General features: G+C 43.2%; 1 protein-coding gene across 3 annotated transcripts in view; it reads left to right on the top strand.

Moving 5' to 3' along the window:
• Positions 1-403: 403 nt before the first annotated feature.
• CAP2 (cyclase associated actin cytoskeleton regulatory protein 2) overlaps positions 404-19431 on the top strand; it is a 41544-nt gene continuing 22516 nt past the window's right edge. Inside the window, exons 1-3 of one of the 3 annotated variants that reach the window (XM_083623946.1) lie at positions 404-1069; positions 7538-7668; positions 11383-11483. In XM_083623946.1, the coding sequence (XP_083480072.1) occupies positions 7548-7668; positions 11383-11483 (222 nt within the window). In that variant the 5' untranslated portion in view covers positions 404-1069; positions 7538-7547. Of the gene's footprint in view, positions 1070-7537; positions 7669-11382; positions 11484-18520; positions 18723-19431 lie in introns of those variants that run through there. The other 2 variants (XM_083623948.1, XM_083623947.1) reach the window with 2 other exon arrangements.

Here is a 19431-nt window from a genome sequence, read left to right as displayed (position 1 = left end):
CAGGTGTAGGATTGCAGCCTCGCGCGCTGCTTCTCCTGCATTATCCCTGTTCCTTCTCTTCACTTTCCTCAAAATGTGAAATCCTTGCGTCTAATAGAAAAATATACCTACTGGCAGCGCTGAGCAAAGCTGAGCATATAGGAGTTCAGCCAAAGTAACAGGGGAGCGCGGGTACAAAAGGCGAGGCAAAACGGCACTGTGTGTGTGTGTGCCACTGACTCCGCCCCAGCTTAGGCTTCCTGGTACTTATGCAATGATAGCTTTTAATTCTAAAGGATACCCCGAATCCGGTAACAAAACACCCCACCCGAGCATCAGGGCCGTCTCTGGTTGCAGAATCGTCGGCGATGGAAACATGCCCTTGTGATGCATCCATTGCATTGGCGAGATACGTGTTTGGTCCGGACTCGGGAGGGACAGAGGGACCACGAAACTAAGGAATGGGGGTTCCAGATTCGACGGGGAGCCATAGGCGCGTGGGCAAACTTTGCCTTGGCCCCCTTTCCCCTGAGAATCGCACTCCCCTCTCCTCGCAACCGGCCCCTCCCCAGCCTCGGTTTCCCCACCGGCGCCTGTTCCCAAGCGCTACGTGACAACCGCCTTTCTCCCCCCCCTCCCAGTCCCCATTCCTTTCACACACATCGGGGCTGCGTGAGCGGAGAGCTGATACTGCTGAGAGGCACCTTTCTCTCTTCCCCACCTCCCACCCCTTTCGCTTTCTTTCTCCTTCTTCGCCAGCGTCTCTCTTTCTCTCTCCCTCTCTCTTTTTCGCCCTTTCCTTTCGGACTTGCCTATATTTGGCGCGCCCGGAAACCGCCTGCCGGGGCTGCATCTCTCTCTCTCTCTCTCTCTCTCTCTCTCTCTTTCTTTTTCCCGCCCTCCCCCTCCTGCGCGGCTTTTGTGAGTGACACCAGCTCACATCGAGGAGGAGGAGGAGGAGGAGGAGGAGGGGAAGGCAGGAAGAAAGAGCGCGCAGGGGGGCCGGCAGGAGCGCAAGTGAGCCGCCACGGATTTTCCTCCGCGCGCAAAGAGAGAGAAGAACGAGAGGCTCCCCGGCTCATCCGAACAGGTAATTCCAGAGCAGCTGGCGAGGGGCGGGGAGGGGCGAAGCGAGCCGGCCGTCTGTGGGGAGGCGGGTTGCCCCCCTCTCCCTCGCAGGCAAGGGATGGGCAGGGCGGAGGGGAGGGGAGCAGGGTGGTTTTGGGGGGAGGGAGGCGTGCAGGAGATGCGGGGAAGGGTCTGGCTGGGCGTGAGAGAGACCCCCGCAGAGAGCGGCCTTGCCTGGTGGCTCTCGCCGCAGCCCCTCTGCTTGGGCGTGGGAGGCCTGAGGGGGCGGGAATCCGGAGCGAGCTACTGAGGGGGATTGATTTGGCGCGCTCTCGTGTGTGTGTGTGTGTGTGTGGAAGGGCTAATCTGGGTCACTGTCTCTCTCCCTCGTTTCCCTCCTCCCCCGCCCATGGGGAGCCGTGGCCTGCAGCTTCGAGGGGCCCGGTCGACTCTGAGGAACCAACCTGGAGGTTTTGCCCCCCCCCCTCCTCCAGGATCGCATCTAGGTGTGGGTGTGACTAGCAGCCGGCTCTTTATTCAGGGCAAAAATACCAGCTCTTAACTGTGTTGGCAATGGGCACCTGGCTTGCCTCCCGGAGGGGGGGGGGGCGGGGGAGGAGGATTGTTTTCCCCATCGTGGGCTTTGACCCGCGCTGGTTCTGCAGCTCAGGCCTCAGGGACGTGCCTTGTTTCTTGCGCGCTGCTGTGATTTTTTTCTGTAGCCGCCCGCAGCAGCGGGGAGAGAAAACGCGTGGGCTTCTGTTGGCCTTTGAGTCGTTGGGCTTCGCCTTTTGGACACCCGGGGTTGGTGCAGGGTGGCAACCTGACAGCGGAATTGCTAGGTCTGTGACTGATGCGTGCCTGCCTGCGTGTCTTATTTCACGCCTTTTAAGGCAACCACCTGGCTGTTTGCAGTGCTTAGGTTTCTGTTAAGGGATGCTCGTAATGGTTCACTTCGCCTAATTCTGTTTAGGGAACAACACTGGACTCTCAATAAGCTGTGAATCATCTAGGGCACAGGGTGGCAATGGGGCACTTGTGGGCGTGGCAGATTCCCCGCAAGGTGTCATCTTTCACTTCACCCCTGCTGAAAGAAAAACCTCTTTTAACCACTGGATGCCCCCCCCCAAAGCCTAGCCACAGTGTGGGTGATGATTTGGGGAAGGTTTACAGCTGGGTGTTTTAGGGGAAATATATATGATTTTCCATGGAGTGTCCAGAATAATCCCAAGAGTGCAAATATAGATAATTTTTTTAATGTAATTTTATGAGCTGCAGGGATTGTTTGCAGGAATAGGATAGTGAGTCAGGTTCATTTGTTAGCAAATTAGATTCAGTTTTGGAGAAAGGATTTCTGTAGTGACTTCTATTAACATGACAGTATATTACAGGAAAGCCTTTGTTAGAGGAAAAAACAGCACACAGTTATAAATAAAGCTTTGTTTAAGTCACCGCAAGAAAAAGCAGGAGTGCTAGGTGATGTGATTCATTTTTGTATTAAATTACAAGGATTTATTTACTGTACGTGCATACATTATTTCTCCCTAATATAAAGCCAATCATCCAAATTGTGGAGAACACTGAGTTAATTCAGCTCCTTATAAAACTGCTTAATATCACATATAACCACATGGACTTCGCTTGCAAACACGTTTTTTAATCAATAAAGGGAAACTAAATTAAATTGTACTTTTAAATATTTGCTTCAGAGCTTTAAAGTAAAGATTTAATAGAATAGGATAATATATACTTTTGAAATGTATGTAAGTCTTTTCCCTACAGAAGTAAACAAAATAAAGTTAGTTCCTATGTCTATAGAATGGTCATCAGAGGACTTGTGGTTCATTCACTCCTTCCTTGAGTGCTGCTCTAAAGGATGTGTTGTCAATGCTGGCACATGAATAAAAGATGTTCTCTTAATTAAATAAAAATGAAAAGGGGCTGTGCATTATTCACTACTGCACTAAGGCTAATGCATTACTGGCCTTGGGTGTCTAGCGTGGACCGTGGTTCTAGCAGCAGTGAAAGGATATACCTAAGGGACAACACCATTCCATATATATTATATATAGCCAATTGGAGTAGTCTTAGTTGATTGCTGGTTCAAATCAAGCTTTTGTAATAGAGCATAACGGAAGATTCAAAGCCCTGATTATTAGGTACTGAAGGTGTTGTGCCATTTGGAAAATGTGAATGATAGGAGCGGATTAGTTAATATAAGAACATAATAAAAGGCCAGCTGCATCAGACCAAAGACATTATTATTATTATTATTATTATTATTATTATTATTATTATTTATACCCTGTCCATCTGGTTGAGTTTCCTTGGCCACTCTGGGCAGCTTACAGCATGTCTAATCCTGTTCTCACAGTGGCCAGCCAGGTGCCTCTGAGAAGCCCTCAAGGAGGTCCTGAGCTCAATAGTACTTCTATCATGATCCCCAGCAACTGAGGCACATGCCCTTGACACTTGACCATTGCCATCATGACTAGTAGCCACTGACAGCCTCGGTCTCTGTGATTTTGTCTTAATTCCCTTTTAAAGCTTTCCAGGCTTTTCCATCACTACATCTTGTGGTAGCAACTTCCACAGCTCACCTGTGCACTTACCTTCATTGAATGACCCTGCGTTCTAGTATAATGAGGGAGAAGGAGGGAAATGGTCTGTTCAGTTTTTACATACAGTGCATAATTTTCCGTACCTCTGTCCTAAACTACAAAGTCTCAAGGTTTGTAACCTTAGCTCATAGGGGAGTTGCATCAGTCTGGCTGCCTTTTTCTTCACCTTCTCCATCGGCAAAGGCCTTTCTGAAGTGCAATGACCAGAACCACACACAGTATTCTGAGTCTGGATGCACCATATATTGGTGCAAAGGCATCATTAGTTTGGAATGGCTAAGAAGCTGAAGTGGGGAAGCCTTGACATGATGGGAGAATTGACAAACACAGGTTACATCCAGACAATCTGTTTAATGAGCATTTGCTGTAGTTCGTTCGTGGGAAGGTTAGATGACCATATGTCAAAGCAAGTGTTATCTTACACTTTCCAAGGCATTTCACCCATTGCATTCCTTTTCTCAAAAAGTCTGAGGGAAATGGGTTATGCAAAACCTCCCAATTAACAACAACAACAACAACAACAACAACAACAATAATACTTTTATTATTTATATCCCACGCACCTGGCTGGGTTTCCCCAGCCACTCTGGGTGGCTCCCAGCAGAACACTAAAAACAGAATAAAACTACAAATATTAAAAACTTCCCTAAACAGGGCTGCCTTCAGATGTCTTCTAAAAGTCAGATAGTTGTTTATTTCCTTGACATCTGCTGGGAGGGCGTTCCACAGGGCGGGCGCTACTACTGAGAAGGCCCTCTGTCTGGTTCCCTGTAACCTCACTTCTCACAGTGAGGGAATTGCCAGAAGGCCCTCGACGCTGGACCTCAGTGTCCGGGCTGAACAATGAGTGTGGAGATGCTCCTTCAGGTATACAGGACCGAGGCCATTTAGGGCTTTAAAGGTCAGCAGTAACACTTGGAAATGGGCTCAGAAACATACTGGGAGGCAGTGTAGGTCTTTAAGGACCAGTGTAATATGCTCTCGGTGATTTACTCCCACCTGAAAATACTGGCAGTCTGCAAGTGCCCACCATGGTCCCCTTGCTGCTCTTTGGAATATTCTTCATTCTTTTGCAATAGGCTCCTGGAACATAGGATGCTCTGGTTCTCTTCCTGGATGTACAGCTGACTCAGTTCAAGGCCATTGGCAACTTGCTTATCGTTTATTTCCTTATGTATACAATTAGTTATACTGAGGTAATTATTTTGAGTGCCTCTTCTATTGACACACAGTCTAATTGAGATCTGACTACTTTCCCCCCAACCTGATTTGTCACTATTGTTTACTTCATGCTGAGCAAAATGTAGCCACCCCACTTTACTTGCAAATAGTAGTGAGTGTGGAGGTTGCTGGATTTGAACAGGATATTTTAGTCTGCTTCTCTTCAAGGAGAAAGATGCAGTTACCATGAAATGTACTCTGCCTCTTTACACTAGTTGTTCTGGGATTCTGGAATAACTTGTTGGATTGTCCAGCAATATGGAATGAACTGTGAAATCTACAGGGCTAGGGACAAGTAATTGTGGGAGTCCTAGAAGTAATGTAAGATGTATCTGTAGAAGATAAATATCATGATTTGGTGGCAAATTGTGTATATATAGGAGAGGTGTCTCAATGCTTGTAAGAAGCAGTTTTAAGCTGGAACAGGTGTTCTGCTGATGTTTTTAGACAAAAGATCATTAGCCCATTTTTCCATATATGATGACAAATAATTATAATAATCATTGCTGGAATACTATTCAAAATCTTTTTTAAAATTCTTAATTGTCTTCAATTCAATTAGATTTTCAAATGGGCATTAGATTTACCAGTCCTTCTTCTTTGATCTGGTCACTTAAGTTTAGTATCCATGGTATAACATATACATGTATATGTTCCCATTATTAGAGTTCAGCAGGGCAATTTGCTTACTTCCAGTAATTGGACTAGTGGCATGTAATTAAATGGATTACAAGCCTTTCAGAATGCTTAATTACAAGAAAAGGTCTGAGCTTAATGCATGGGAGGGAAAGGGTACTCTAAACTCTGCATGACCATTGGTGGAGAAGATACTTAAAATGTTACACTTCGTTGGTTGCAAAGAGAAAATAAAAAGCAGCATTATACGTCAGGTGCATGGACTAGCAAAGTTGGTTGCCTTGGTAACTTTAAGTCAGTCATTCTAACAGAGACTGACAATCTGGTTGCTACAGTACGAGAAGTTATTATTCCTAAGTGTAAAAAAGCAAGCACTTCCATATGAATGCATTTACAAGGAATTGCTGTTCAAAAACAGAAGTGCCCATCACCTGCGGCAAACCACGTGGTTTGCAGTGTGTGGGTGCGCTCATGCATGCATGGGTGGATGGAGATTTCCATTTAGTGGCTGTTCATTCACAAAGACTAATGGGACTAGCAAGAAAATTAAAACAACTCCTGTCATGCTAAAACAGCGATGACAGTGTTGGTCACCTTTAACAGAGCTTCCTGTTTCCCTGCTATTGTTGCTGATGGGGCATCCCTTAGAAGCAACGTTTCAGCGAGTCAGTACTGTAGGAAAATTATGCACTCTTGAAAACAAGAGAGTTGGAAAAGAGTTTTTAAAAATACAATTGATTTGAATTTAATTTGATTCTTAAGATAACTATGAATGATGGGCCACAGTGCATCAACTCTCCCATTCCTGGTTTAAAGATTAATCCAGCACCATGAACAAAAAGGAGAAAAATTATAGGAGCATCCTTCCTAAACAGAGATGGAAGAGGAACCATGGCCAACATGCAGCCAGGTCAGGGGCAGAAGTGCTGCTCCATTTTCTGAGCTGAAGACCCTCTGTTGTGATGGCATGTATTCCACTTGGTACACTCATGGAAAACACTCTGGGCATAAATATCCTGGTGAAGGTGTTCTGCCAGTGGCAGATCCTAAAATGTGGCATTTGGGGGGGGGCACGTTGTGGGAGTCCATGGAACCAGAGAATGCTAAGCCCCTTCCTTCCCCCTACCCAAACAACCCTTGAAACTACATCAGCCCTGGAAATGGCATAACTCATTTCCTCCCGTTGCAGTCAGTGGGTGGAGGGGTGGAAAGAAGAAAAGAAGCAACTACCTTCCTCCCTGACTGCAGTTACTTGGCCAGGTTTTGGACGTGGCGGTTGCTCTGCTACGGGTTCTCCCCACATATACTCTCACAATAGCATTTCCCTGTTAATGTGTTTAGGGTGGCAGCCTTAGGGCTTAATTCTTGCTGTGCCACTTCTTCAGCTGAAAAGACTTAAGGGCTGTATCCAACTAAACCATTGCACTAGTAGAAGCCTGTACAAGGATTCCTACTATTGCAATGGGACTCCCCCCCCCCCACTCCCCAAACCTGCTCTGGAGGAGGGAGGAGAGGGGGGAATGTTAGGTAAGCAGAACTGCTTGCACTGCACTGATGGAACAATCTACTTAGTGCTATGATGACCTCTCAGTATGATTGTCTTATTTTGTAAAAAATTTTTTAAAAAGTAAGAGTTCTAGTATTGCATATTTGACAATGCTTAGAGACTTACATGTCTAGGTGGGATGCTTCACTTGGTAGGCTAAAGTGTTCACCACCTTACATTAAAAATGTGAAATGTGTGAAACTTGTGAAATAAGTTACAGAGGTTATAGTACTTGGTCAAGGCAGGATATTTGACTTGTTTCTATGTTATATAAGAGAAATCAAATGTTAACTGTTGGAAATCCTTTTTTTAAAAAAGCAACAACAGCCAAATGTATTTGTTACATGATATTAAAAAAACCACAGAAGCCTTGATGATAGTACCTGTTAACTGTATGAAGGAGATACAGTTCTCTGAAATTCACACATGAAATGAAACAGCTAATATTATTTGTGTCTTTGTTTAGCTTTTCCAGAATGGCAGAAATGGCTTTGATTGAGAGGTTGGAGAATGCTGTGGTTAGGCTTGAATCTCTGCTATCAGATTCACACAGGCTTGCTGGGATGGAATGTGGAACTGTCAATGGCGTCAATGGAGGTATGGTTCCGTCTTTCAAGAAGCCGTATGCATAATTTCGAATGTTAGGAACTGAACTACTAAATGCCATGTGCTGGTAGCATTTGTTCTAAAAGAAGCTGGATGATTCCCAGCCGCCCCCACCCAGCTCTTAAATTAGCAATAAGGAATATTTTGTGGGCTCAGACAGAAAATGGCCGATGTCAGCTTTAATTATAATTATAATTTAATGGACCACGCAAAATATTTTTCTATGAAATGTGTTGTCGATGGATTGCATTTAGCAGTGTCCCTTGTACTAACGAAAGGCTCTTTGAGTTAGCAGAGACATCCATCAGTGGAATAGAAAGGCAGGCAATTTTTGATGGTACCCTCTCCTCCAGTGGTCTCCAGGCAGCTCCAAAATCTGCTCCAGGGATCACCATGAGGACTGTAGGATGGGAGAGGGAATTGGGAAAAATGGCCTCCCCAGTCCATTGACAGAAGTCTCCACTAGATCAAAGAGTCTTCTGTCAGCATGAGGTACACCCTTCGATACAACCCAGTGTTTCCAGTGTCTATTGATCTTTCAGTGTTACTGTTTCGATTGTGTTTTTTTTTATAATGAATAACTGCTGAATCAGACAGAAATTAGCAGAAGAGATACTGGTTCTGTTTTCTAACTTCCTGAGATTTGTTCTGTACAGTGTGTTCTGCATGTGTTTAATGTTGCATACAAATGTAAGCCTCATTATTATTTACTTTTATTTGTTTTGCTTATTCTGACTTATCACAGCAATACATTGGTTCAAAAGTTATTATAACTATCTCCACATGCATTGATATGATGTTGTAAGCCATATTTTAGTGCAATTTTCACAGTATTCATTCATTTGCCTCATCATAACAGTTTGTGAATGCACAGATGAATGTATCGAAATGTCTTTGTTCGCTTTTTAAAGGGGAGACGCAAGAAATAACCTGGAAGTAACCCTGGGCTTAGATCCAGGCCTGAGAGCGTTTAGCATTTCCTAACAGATCTCCTGCTCTGACTGTTACCCATGCAGCTCCCCTGAAATTTCACGAGTCACAGTCTCACTGCTGCAACCCAGCACTCCTACCTCTCAGAACCAAACTAGATCTATTAGCATATGTTTATTTAACACACAGCCTTTAAATAATGCACTGGCATCATTACATGCACATAGCTGGAGGGGTTGATCATTACTAGAATCACAGCAGGCATGGAGTGGTAGAATTTAACCTTTTCCTTCCCGGTTCCCATCCTGAGGCAAATCTCTTTATGAAGCCAGAATTTGGTAGGTAGGGGATTCTCCACTGGAACTGTGTTGTTTTTAACCCACCAGTGCCACAAACCTGTGGAGGTTTGGGTAACTTCATATTCTACCAGGCATTTCCAAATGTCAAGGATCTGGCTTACCAATCTTTCCCCAAAATGTGTTAAAATTCTACCTTAGTTCTTTTGGTTTTATATTTTGATTTTGTTCAGTGAACCGCCCTGAGACCTCCCAAGTATGTAAATTCAATAATAATAATAATAATAATAATAATAATAATAATAATTTAGCTGTACAAAAGTACATTTCTTCTTCAGTCACTCTACCCGAAAAAGGAAGAAGAGATGGAAATGAAATTATAACAAAAATAAGGAGATGACTGAGATGATAGGGAAACTGGGACCAGCGAAGAACAGAATGACAACAAGAAGAGGCATGAAGAATCAAAGAGGATAAAGAGTACTGCTCAGCAAGTAAAAGGAAAAACAGAAGAAAAGAAAACATAAGTCTACACAGTATAGTGACTGTAGTAATTTAGAGACATTTCCTCACAAGAAGCATTGGGATGGGAGTTTAGAGATAATCCTGGGAAAAGGGAGTGAGGGGGTGGAGCCTGACTTTCACTGGACCTTCAGTAGAAAACTTGTTGTAACTGATAATTAATAAAACCACCCGGTTAACCCCTTTCTCAAGATATTGAGCCTAAGCTTATTACATGTAGTGCATTCAGGCATCCAACATGCTGGACTTGTGCCAAAGACACCCAACTGTGCTCAAGTAGAAGTAGGAATTAATGACAGAAAAATTAATGACAGTCAAAGAAGCAAAAGAACGAAGAGGAGAAGAAAAAATGGCAGAATCTGTTAAGAAAGAGGAGAAAGCAAAGAGGGGAAAAGAGAATGCGATCAGCAGCGAGAAAGAAGGTTAAGAAGGAGAAATGTTTATGACATTTTTGGAACTGCTCAGTATCCTTGTTTTCTGTGACCTTGCCTCCTATATGTGTGGTCATTTTTCACAAACCGGCATACAGCTCCAACCACCGAATTATCCTCTTTAGTTTACCTCATTTTGTTTCCCAAGGATTTGATGAAATACAGCATCTTCCCTCTCTTACTTGAGTTAAAACTGGATTTAATTACAGAACCACAGACTGGTTTATTAGAATCTCAAACATGCTGTCATAAATCAAGAAGTAAATCCTGAAAGTGGGAAGCAGAGTTGGTAGCTACCATTTGAACTCACCTTGAAGCCTGCCACTTGCTTTAAAAGAAAGAAACAAAGCACACACAAAATGGAAATTGTTTTGTTCAACATGAAATACCTATAGAGGAGGAGGATGCAAGGAAAGGCTATGCGAGAACATGCATTTGTCAGATGGATGGGAGCCCAGAAATTCTTTAAGCTTAAAGGTGGGAGAGAGAAAAGAATGATACAAAACAGACAGCCTGTTCACTGGTAATATTGAGAGTCTGCAAGTGAAAAGAATGGGAAGTCATTGGTTATTGTCATTTGTGTTTCTATATTATAAGCCACCCTGTGATCTTCAGATGAAAATACTACTACTAATAATAATAGGCATCCTATTTCCTTTTAAAATGTGTTGGGGGTTGTTGGGTTGTTGTTGTTTTGATTGTGTATTTTGTGGTTTTATATTCTGATTTTATTCTGTGAACCGCCCTAAGACCTGCAGATATAGGGTGGAATATAAATTTAAACAAACAAATAAACATTTTACCCTCTCAAAATGTTTTCTGTTTTACACAGGATCACACACATTAGCATTCAAATACAGTTCACTCAAGACAGTACTCATGGTTATTAATCTAAGACTCCATTATGAGAAAAGCCCAGAAAGACACCTGTCTAATTTCCTGCACATTATGTTTGTTTGTTTAGCACATTTGTACCCTGCTCTTCACAGCCAAAGAGACTCCCGTAGTGGCTTACATACAGTCAGTTAAAACAAGACAGGCCCTGCCTACAGACTTACTATCTAAAAAATGACACACAATGGAAAGGGGCCGTGCGGGGGGAAGGAATAAAGCAAACTCAGGTGCCGGTTCTTAAATAGTAGCTCTTATAATGATCAGCTGACATAGAAACAGTTCAGGGGCAAAAGGCCTAAGTAGTTGATCTTTCCTAATGTGCATCTGTATTGGAATTGTTTTAAATACGTTTTTATTTTATTTTTATTGCTTTCTGTTCTCCACCCTAAGCTCCTTTGGGAGGAAGGGCAGGAAATAAAGTTAATACATACATAAATTTGATAAAATGAATGACTAAATAAATAAATGCCACAGGCCAGCACTCAAATCACATGCTGCTGTTTCGGTTTCTGATGTAGAAATGCTTCTATGAAACATCTTCCAGTCGTGTTGGATTTTAATCTTAGATGTAAAAGCATTCAAAATGTATGAACCTTCTCAGCCAGATCTAGTGAACTTCTGTTCTCCTGCAGATGTAGCACCGTATGTCGAAGCCTTTGATAGGATCATAAAGGGGAGTGTAGCTGAGTTTCTAAGAAATAGCAAGATCCTTGATGGTGATGTGAAGACACATGTAAGTATTTCTCTTTTTACCATCTGATTGTATACGGCAACTGTGATTTTCTCAAAAAAATAAAAATAAATACAGGTCTGGCTCCATAAGCAAATTGTAGCGTTTATTGTTTATACATTTATTCCTATGGCAATGGCTGAGCCCAAAATCTTACTATTTCTCTCACACTGCTAATAGCTGTCAGAAACATAGGGCTATAGCCAATGCTGGCAGATCCACTGAAGCATAACTAACTTAGGCACATTAATTTAAATGAGTCTAGTCTTCCGTAGTTTGATGCAACCCTTATTCTTCTTATCATTGAACATACATTTAGAACCAAAAGGTTGTTTGGACTTAAGGTCCTCTTTTTTTTTTTAAGTAACTTGGGATCATTGTTTTGCTAAGTCAGAAGTATATTCCACATTTGTTTGTTTAAAAAAAATACTGTAATATAAAAACACATGAATAAAAGTTCACAATGTAGGAATAAACCATAGGTAAGAATGTAAGGGACGTGGGTGGCGCTGTGGTCTAAACCACAGAGCCTAGGGCTTGCCGATCAGAAGGTCGGCCGTTCAAATCCCCGCGATGGGGTGAGCTCCCGTTGCTCAGTCTCAGCTCCTGCCCATCTAGCAGTTTGAAAGCACGTCAAAGTGCAAGTAGATAAATAGATACTGCTCCGGTGGGAAGGTAAACGGCGTTTCCCTGCGCTGCTCTGGTTCACCAGAAGCGGCTTAGCCATGCTGGCCACATGACCTGGAAGCTGTCTGCAGACAAACGCCGGCTCCCTCAGCCTATAGAGCGAGATGAGCATGCAACCCCAGAGTCGTCCGCGACTGGACCTAACGGTCAGGGGTACCTTTACCTTTACCTTTTAGGAATTTATTATTATAGAAAATGACAAAAATAGAGAACTTGGCTGAACAATGCATATCACAAAGTTAGAGGTTAGGGTTGAATAAGTTGGAGCTGCACTCCTGTTCATTGTTCAGTTCAGCAAGCCATGCTGCTCTGACCCTTACATATCAGAAACTCATGGGGTCGAGGGAAACCAGTAGCTTCAGCACCATGGATAGCACCGTGATTAGCAGCTATGGGCTCTTCCTCACTTTGTCTGAGTCCAAGGAGTTTTCTGCTTGTATCGTTCTTTCTAGGCACAGATCTGAGGTGTTTTGTGTTTGTCCCACAGCTTTCCCCTGGAAAACACACCCTTTACCCCTGAATCGGAACGTCCGGCAATCTGTGAACAACCCGATTGTTGTCTGGTCCAATTTAGTGGTTGCAGGTGAACTGAGGCCTTATGAATTTGTTCCTTAGATCCCCCTCTCGTAAGCTCCACCCCACCCCCAGTCTGAAGACTCTGGTTTCCAAAGGATGAAACCCCTAGCCTGAAAATATGAGCACTTCTTTGTCTTTCTGTGACCTCTCATCTGGCTTGCTCGTTGATACCTCTCCTCCTTCTGCTACTGTTTTTGCTGCTTAAATATTCAGTCTCACACCCAAATGTCAGACATAAAGGGAATGCTAAAACATTAATAACTTTATTTATATACCACTAAATGTATGTATACACACACACCCCTCTAAGAGGTTTACGTAAAATATAAGCATCTCCTTGATTGTGGGCATTCCCATAGATCATGAGAGTACTGAGGTGTGCTGAATTTGAAATAAGTATAGCATGAGAGAAGGATATGCATTTTTCTAGAATCTCTTAAATATGTAGTGCAGAAGCAGCTGATGTGATGACCTCCAGATATTGTTAGACTCCGATTTGCAGCAAACATCAGAACGGTACCACATTGGCAAACCCTGCTGAGCTTACTGAAAATGGTGTGCTGTAGCTCATTTAGCATCCTCGACATGCTTGTTCTGTTGTAAGAGGAGAGAAACACGGTACACACACACACACACACACACACACACAGATACAAACTTACTTGTCTTAAGTCATAGGCAAGTTTGGTGAGGAAATTGGATGCCCTGTGCTCACTAAGTGGGTTGATTCTTTATCATTATTTTTTGGGGGAGAACAGAAATGAGAATCTCAAACATAATGGATCAAATTTGTTTGTCAATAACATACCGTATTTTTCGCCCTATAGGACGCACTTTTCCCCCTCCAAAAATGAAGGGGAAATCTGGGTGCGTCCTATGGGGCGAATGCAGGCTTTCGCTGAAGCTTGGAGAGCGAGAGGGGTCAGTGCGCACGAACTCCTCTCGCTCTCCAGGCTTCAGGAAGACATCCGCAGCCTAGGCAGCCCTGCGGGAGCGCCCCTTGTGCCGGGCAGACATCCGCAGTGTGGGGAGCCCTGCAGGAGTTCCCTGCAGGGCTCCCCACACTGCGGATAGCAGCCTGCCGCCCGGCGGGCAGGGCGCGCTGAAGCAGAGCGCCCCGCACTCCGGGCAGACATCAGCCAGCCCCACAAGCTCGGGGGACAGCAGGGAGGCGCAGCGCCACCATCCCGCTGTTCCTCGACCTGGTTCGGTTTCCCTGACCTGGTTTTTGGGGGGAAATAAAGGAATTTTTCCCCCCTTTATTTCCCCCCCAAAAAACTAGGTGCGTCCTATGGGACGGAGCGTCCTATGGGACGAAAAATACGGTAATTGAGGCACATCTGAAATGATAAATAGTCCTCTTGATTTAAGTTACTACAGTAAAGCCTGCGCTCCCATAATGACTTATATTTTTGTTTATTGCCACTCTGTCTTATTTCCAGAATATGGGGTAATGTTACTGATGCCTTGCTTTATAAGTAAAGGGCACAATTCAGTCAGTCAAAGTTAATCACTTCTGCCCAGTGGATTGTATATGCTTCATGACATTTCCCATCTCTGTGTGATGAATGGGGAAGTAGCCTTGTTACATAGAAGGTTATAAACTACAAGGCAAATCCAAGTCCCACTTGAATTTGTTTTGGTTTTCCCCCCAGTAGATGCTCACTGTCTATAGCAAGGACACAAAACTAAAGAAAACAAAATTTAAAAAAATGAAAAGGATGAATAAATGGCAGGCCAGTGTGGTGTAGTGGTTAAGAGCGGTAGTCTGGTAATCTGGGGAACCGGGTTCGCGTCTCCACTCCTCCACATGCAGCTGCTGGGTGACCTTGGGCCAGTCACACTTCTTTGAAGTCTCTCAGCCCCACTCACCTCACAGAGTGTTTGTTGTGGGGGAGGAAGGGAAAGGAGATTGTTAGCCACTTTGAGACTCCTGAAAGGGAGTGAAAGGCGGGATATCAAATCCAAACTCTTCTTCTTCAAGGAGGGGTATTTTCTTCCTGGTGTTTGGAATCTTTTTTGGGGGGGGTGGTTTAAATGTAGGTGCAGCAGGGAAATAATGAAACCTTAATTGTTATTATTTTAATCACAGTATTAACAAAACTACCTTAAAGTGTGCATGGTGATGCTTGACTGGCAGAAAGATAGAGAGATGTGTCATGGGTCACAAAATATACTACGGACACCGGCTGGTAGGTTCTTGAGACCCTCTGCCCTTTAAGGGGAACTGCTTTGAAATGGAGTTTTATGAGTCAGTTGTTGAAACAGCAGTGCCTTCCCACTGGAAGAAAGCAGTTGCATCATGTTACCAAACTGAAAACCACGAAGAAAATACTTGAGAAAATACTTCTGTATAGGTACTCATGCACTGAGGTGTTGGAGGTCTCAGGGAAGGGGTAGAACCTCGGCTGAGGGACACATCATGCTCTTTCCTCGCCTCAGCTGAGCAGCTTAATGAGCCATCCCCATTGTTTCTTGAGACGGATGGATGCCAACAGTTCATGCACTGGGGCCCCAAGTGGATTTCAGAGAAATGCAATATTTCCTCACCCAACAGGAGTGCTGCTGTTCAGCAAACCAGTTATATCCAGCAACCCAGGATACTATAAGTTGCAAGGGACTTAAGCAGGTCATTCCTTGCCTTTCATGGTTTTTTACATGCCCCTAGCAACTGGTCCTCAACATTCTGTGTTCCTTCAAGGTCACAGAGCATGCTGAGTCCTTCCTCATCTGGCTGTTCTTTTTTTGTGGGTTTTGTCTCCTATGGAGGTTCGTACTTGTGCATACTTCAAGGATCACCAGAACAGCTGCTCCCTCTTGGTTGTTTTTGGGTGGTCCTGTTTTGGCTTCAATCTTGTCAACACTCAGCTACGTGAGTTTGCTGTTAGCGGGAACAATAATAATTTACAGTCATGTTTATTGTACAAAGCGTAGACTTCTGTTCGTGCTTTTCATCAGGAAGACCTGGGTTCAAATTCCCACTCTGCCATAAAGCAAGCCAGCATCTCTCAGCCTTGCCTACTTTACAAGAGGGGCTGTGAGGATAAATTAGGAAGGAGGAGAAGCATGTGTACCGCTGTGAGCTCCTAGAAGGAAAGGCAGGATTAAAAGATGATAATAAAATAATGTGTAAGTTAAGAAATAAACAGTTAACTGATATGAAACTTGAAATAGAGATCTTTTCCATTTCAACTCCCCCAGCATGCATTTTGATGCCAGCATCTGCGATGGATCTTACTTCCTCCCACGCTTCTGTAAAGGTTACATTGGATAAAAAGTTACTACAAAGCAGGCAGTCCCTCAACACACTGGTAATGTAGGTAGCATTAGATCTGCTCTACATAGGCGGAATAATGAGGTGGTAGGAGCCAGAGATGGTAGACTGTGCTGCAGCCATTCAGGCTACAGGTGGGGAATGCTTTTTGTCAGTGCTCTTGCATGGGGAGGGGGAAAATCATCCTCAGTTAAAAGAAAGAAAAACAACCTAGCATCCCAGAAAGATTCTAAAGTTTGATCACTGACCTTTGTTGGTTAGCCACTGACACATTGCCAAAAAAGGAATTAAAACATACAGAATTTGTTTACACTAATGTAAATGCATAGTTGTAAATTTAGAAATAACCAGTGCTTTTTCCAGAAAAAAGGGGCCAGAACTCACATCCCTCAGAAGACCCACCCCAGAGCCCAAAGAGGATATATTTGGGTTGGGAGGGGGGTCTCCTCACCAGCCAGGGGCTTGTTGAGGCTGCTCAAAGGAGACAAGAGGAGGCCTCAGCTGAGCAGCTGAACAAGACACCCCCTGCGCCTTTCTGGCTTGCGTGAGCCAGCCAAGAACTCACAGCCAAGATGATCTCTGGCCTCTTCACAGCCTCAGCTTTTGTAGCTAGAGTCAGTCAGGGTCCCACCCTCCCAGGCCATGCAGGAAAAGGCCTATAGAGCAGGGAGCAGGTCCTTCAGGATTTACAGCCAAGTTGGAAACAGCATCCTGGGGCTTAGGGCTTGTGGAAGAAAGAAGCAGCAGAAAAAGCGAGGTTTCTCTCCATACCACACTGACATTCAAGGACCTACAATGTTTCTCTCCCCACCCCCAGTACAAAGAATGGATTTACACATCTCACAGATAGGGTGTGATCCATTATCAACCCTACACAGGTACTATTTATATATGATGAAAAGTCTTTCTCCATGATGACTGAAAACATTTATATATTTTTTCAGATTGTTAGGCTGTTGTTGTTATTATTTATTAAATTTATAGTTGCATCTATGATGTGGTTACAGCACATCTCATGTTGACATGTTGACTGGTAGGGAACTTTATTCAGAAACAATATATCTGTGTTTGCACAGATAGTGTGGATCCACTTGCAATATAAAGCTTCCCTCAGGAAATTGTGAGAACTGCTGCAGATTTAAGGTTGAACTATAATGAATAGCTTGCTATTGTTATAATTTCAATACAAATCTAGCCGCTGGAGAATGCAGTTTTTCTTACGTTCGTTCTAGTATCCTCATTATTGTATAGGCATAGTTGACATTCTGTAAAATAGAAATAAGTTTATGATATCCAGATTTGAACCGTCTAGGGTAAGAAAGTTAATAGAGAAAGGCAAAAAATGAATGGCTCATTTAGGCTATTAGAAACAATTGGGGTGTGAGCATATCAACATAAAGCACTTTTAACTTTCAGGGATTTCAATGACACATACTTAACACTCTAATTGAAAACAGTGACACCTAAAAGTGAATAATTTTAGTTGAATTGTGCCTCTGGAATGTAGCTTCCTCATTTACAATTCATTGGCAAAGTAATTGAACACCTTAGTTCAGCATGGGTGACGATCCTTAGGAATATATATAGATTTACTGTTGTATTCATTACAAGAGAGTACCTCAGTTACTACGTATTATTGTTGTTAACATTTTTTTATCTCTCACCCTTCCTCCAATGAACATAGGTCAGTTTAACATTTCTTCAACCCTTTTATCCTAGCAACAACCCTGTGAGGTGGTTTAGAAAAGTTGATAAGTCCAAGGTAACTCAGTAAGCTTTGTTGTTGAATAGGGACTAGAATCCGTTCTCTGTTGATGAGTATTAATATAAAAGTATATCTGTGCATATGGGACGCGGGTGGCGCTGTGGGTTAAACCACAGAGCCTAGGACTTGCCGATCAGAAGGTCGGTGGTTTGAATCCCCATGACGGGGTGAGCTCCCGTTGCTCGGTCCCTGCTCCTGCCAACCTAGCAGTTCGAAAGCACGTCAAAGTGCAAGTAGATAAATAGGTACCGCTCCAGCGGGAAGGTAAACGGCGTTAGTCATGCTGGCCACATGACCCAGAAGCTGTATGCTGGCTCCCTTGGCCAATAAAGAGAGATGAGCGCCGCAACCCCAGAGTCGGCCACGACTGGACCTAATGGTCAGGGGTCCCTTTATCTTTATATCTGTGCATGTTTGCTAATGTTTGTTATTAAGGGAAAAATAATAATTCATTTAAACAAAATAAAATGAATACTAATGATAAAATGTTTATTAATTATAATAAATATAATTATAATTAACAGATAATTATAATAGATAGTTTCCAAGTGTCATACTGTGTGCATTTGACTTAGTTAACTTTTTCTGAGAGTTTACTGTCGTAATCTGCATTGTGAAATAAAGGCTACAAGATTTGGTGCTGCTCCAACATCTGTGCTTTAACAAGTCGGACAATGAATGTTTTTCTTCTACACATCTTATAGACCATGTGTCCTGTACATTATGATTGCAGCTGCTGCCTTGTTCACACAGAGAGAGTTGGAAAGAAGGTTGTATTTGGTTTCAGAAGACACCTGTTGCCTAGAAAACCCTCGCATACCTGAGTGACTAGGATAGTAATATGTGTGAAACTTGCAAGAAATCCTTAAATTATGCGTTGTCAAGGAACACATTTAGATTTCTTCACTGCATTAATGCTAGAGTATCAGCACAAATAGAAGTAAGCAAGGGCTACATGTGAACTAATTTTTGGAGGCTTTTGCAAGAATGCTGTGTATATGTTTTTGTTAAGAAAGACAAATATCTATAAGAAATGTCTGCTGCTGTGCCATGAGCATAAGAAGAACACTAGTATTCAGAAGCATACTGGCTCCATCTGTGGATGCAGAGCCATCAGAGTTCAAAGCCACTGAAAGCCTTATTTATCCTCAATGAATTTGTCTAATGAGCCATCCAAGTTGGTGGCCATCACTGCTGCGGGAGCAAATTCCATAGTTTAACTATGCAATGTGTGAATAAGTCCTTTCTTTTGCCTGTTCTAAATCTTCCAACATTCAGCTTCATTGAATGTCCCTTTGATCATAGAATTGTAGAGTTGGAAGGGATTCTGAGGATCATCTAGTCCAACCCCTTCCAATGCAGGAATACGCAGCTGTCCCATACGGGGATGGAACCTACAACCTTGGCATTACCAGCACCACACTCTAACCAACTGAGCTATCCACACAGTTTAAATGCAATTCACTGTATGTGGTCTGCTTACCTCCATTGTAAGGCCAGTTCTTAGGCATAATCGCGGCTGGTTTTGATGATTTACAGTGACTGCTGTTTTCATAAACAATTCTATAACTAGCAAGATCAATGCAATTGTTTATTGTTTTTATAAAGAGTAAAATCAATAAAAATCCACAGTTCTAAATTAGTAAATA

The sequence above is a fragment of the Podarcis filfolensis genome, assembly GCF_964270895.1.
Source record: "Podarcis filfolensis genome assembly, chromosome: 7".
Classification (NCBI taxonomy): Eukaryota; Metazoa; Chordata; class Lepidosauria; order Squamata; family Lacertidae; genus Podarcis; species Podarcis filfolensis.
This window is presented reverse-complemented; position numbering and strand designations above follow the sequence as displayed.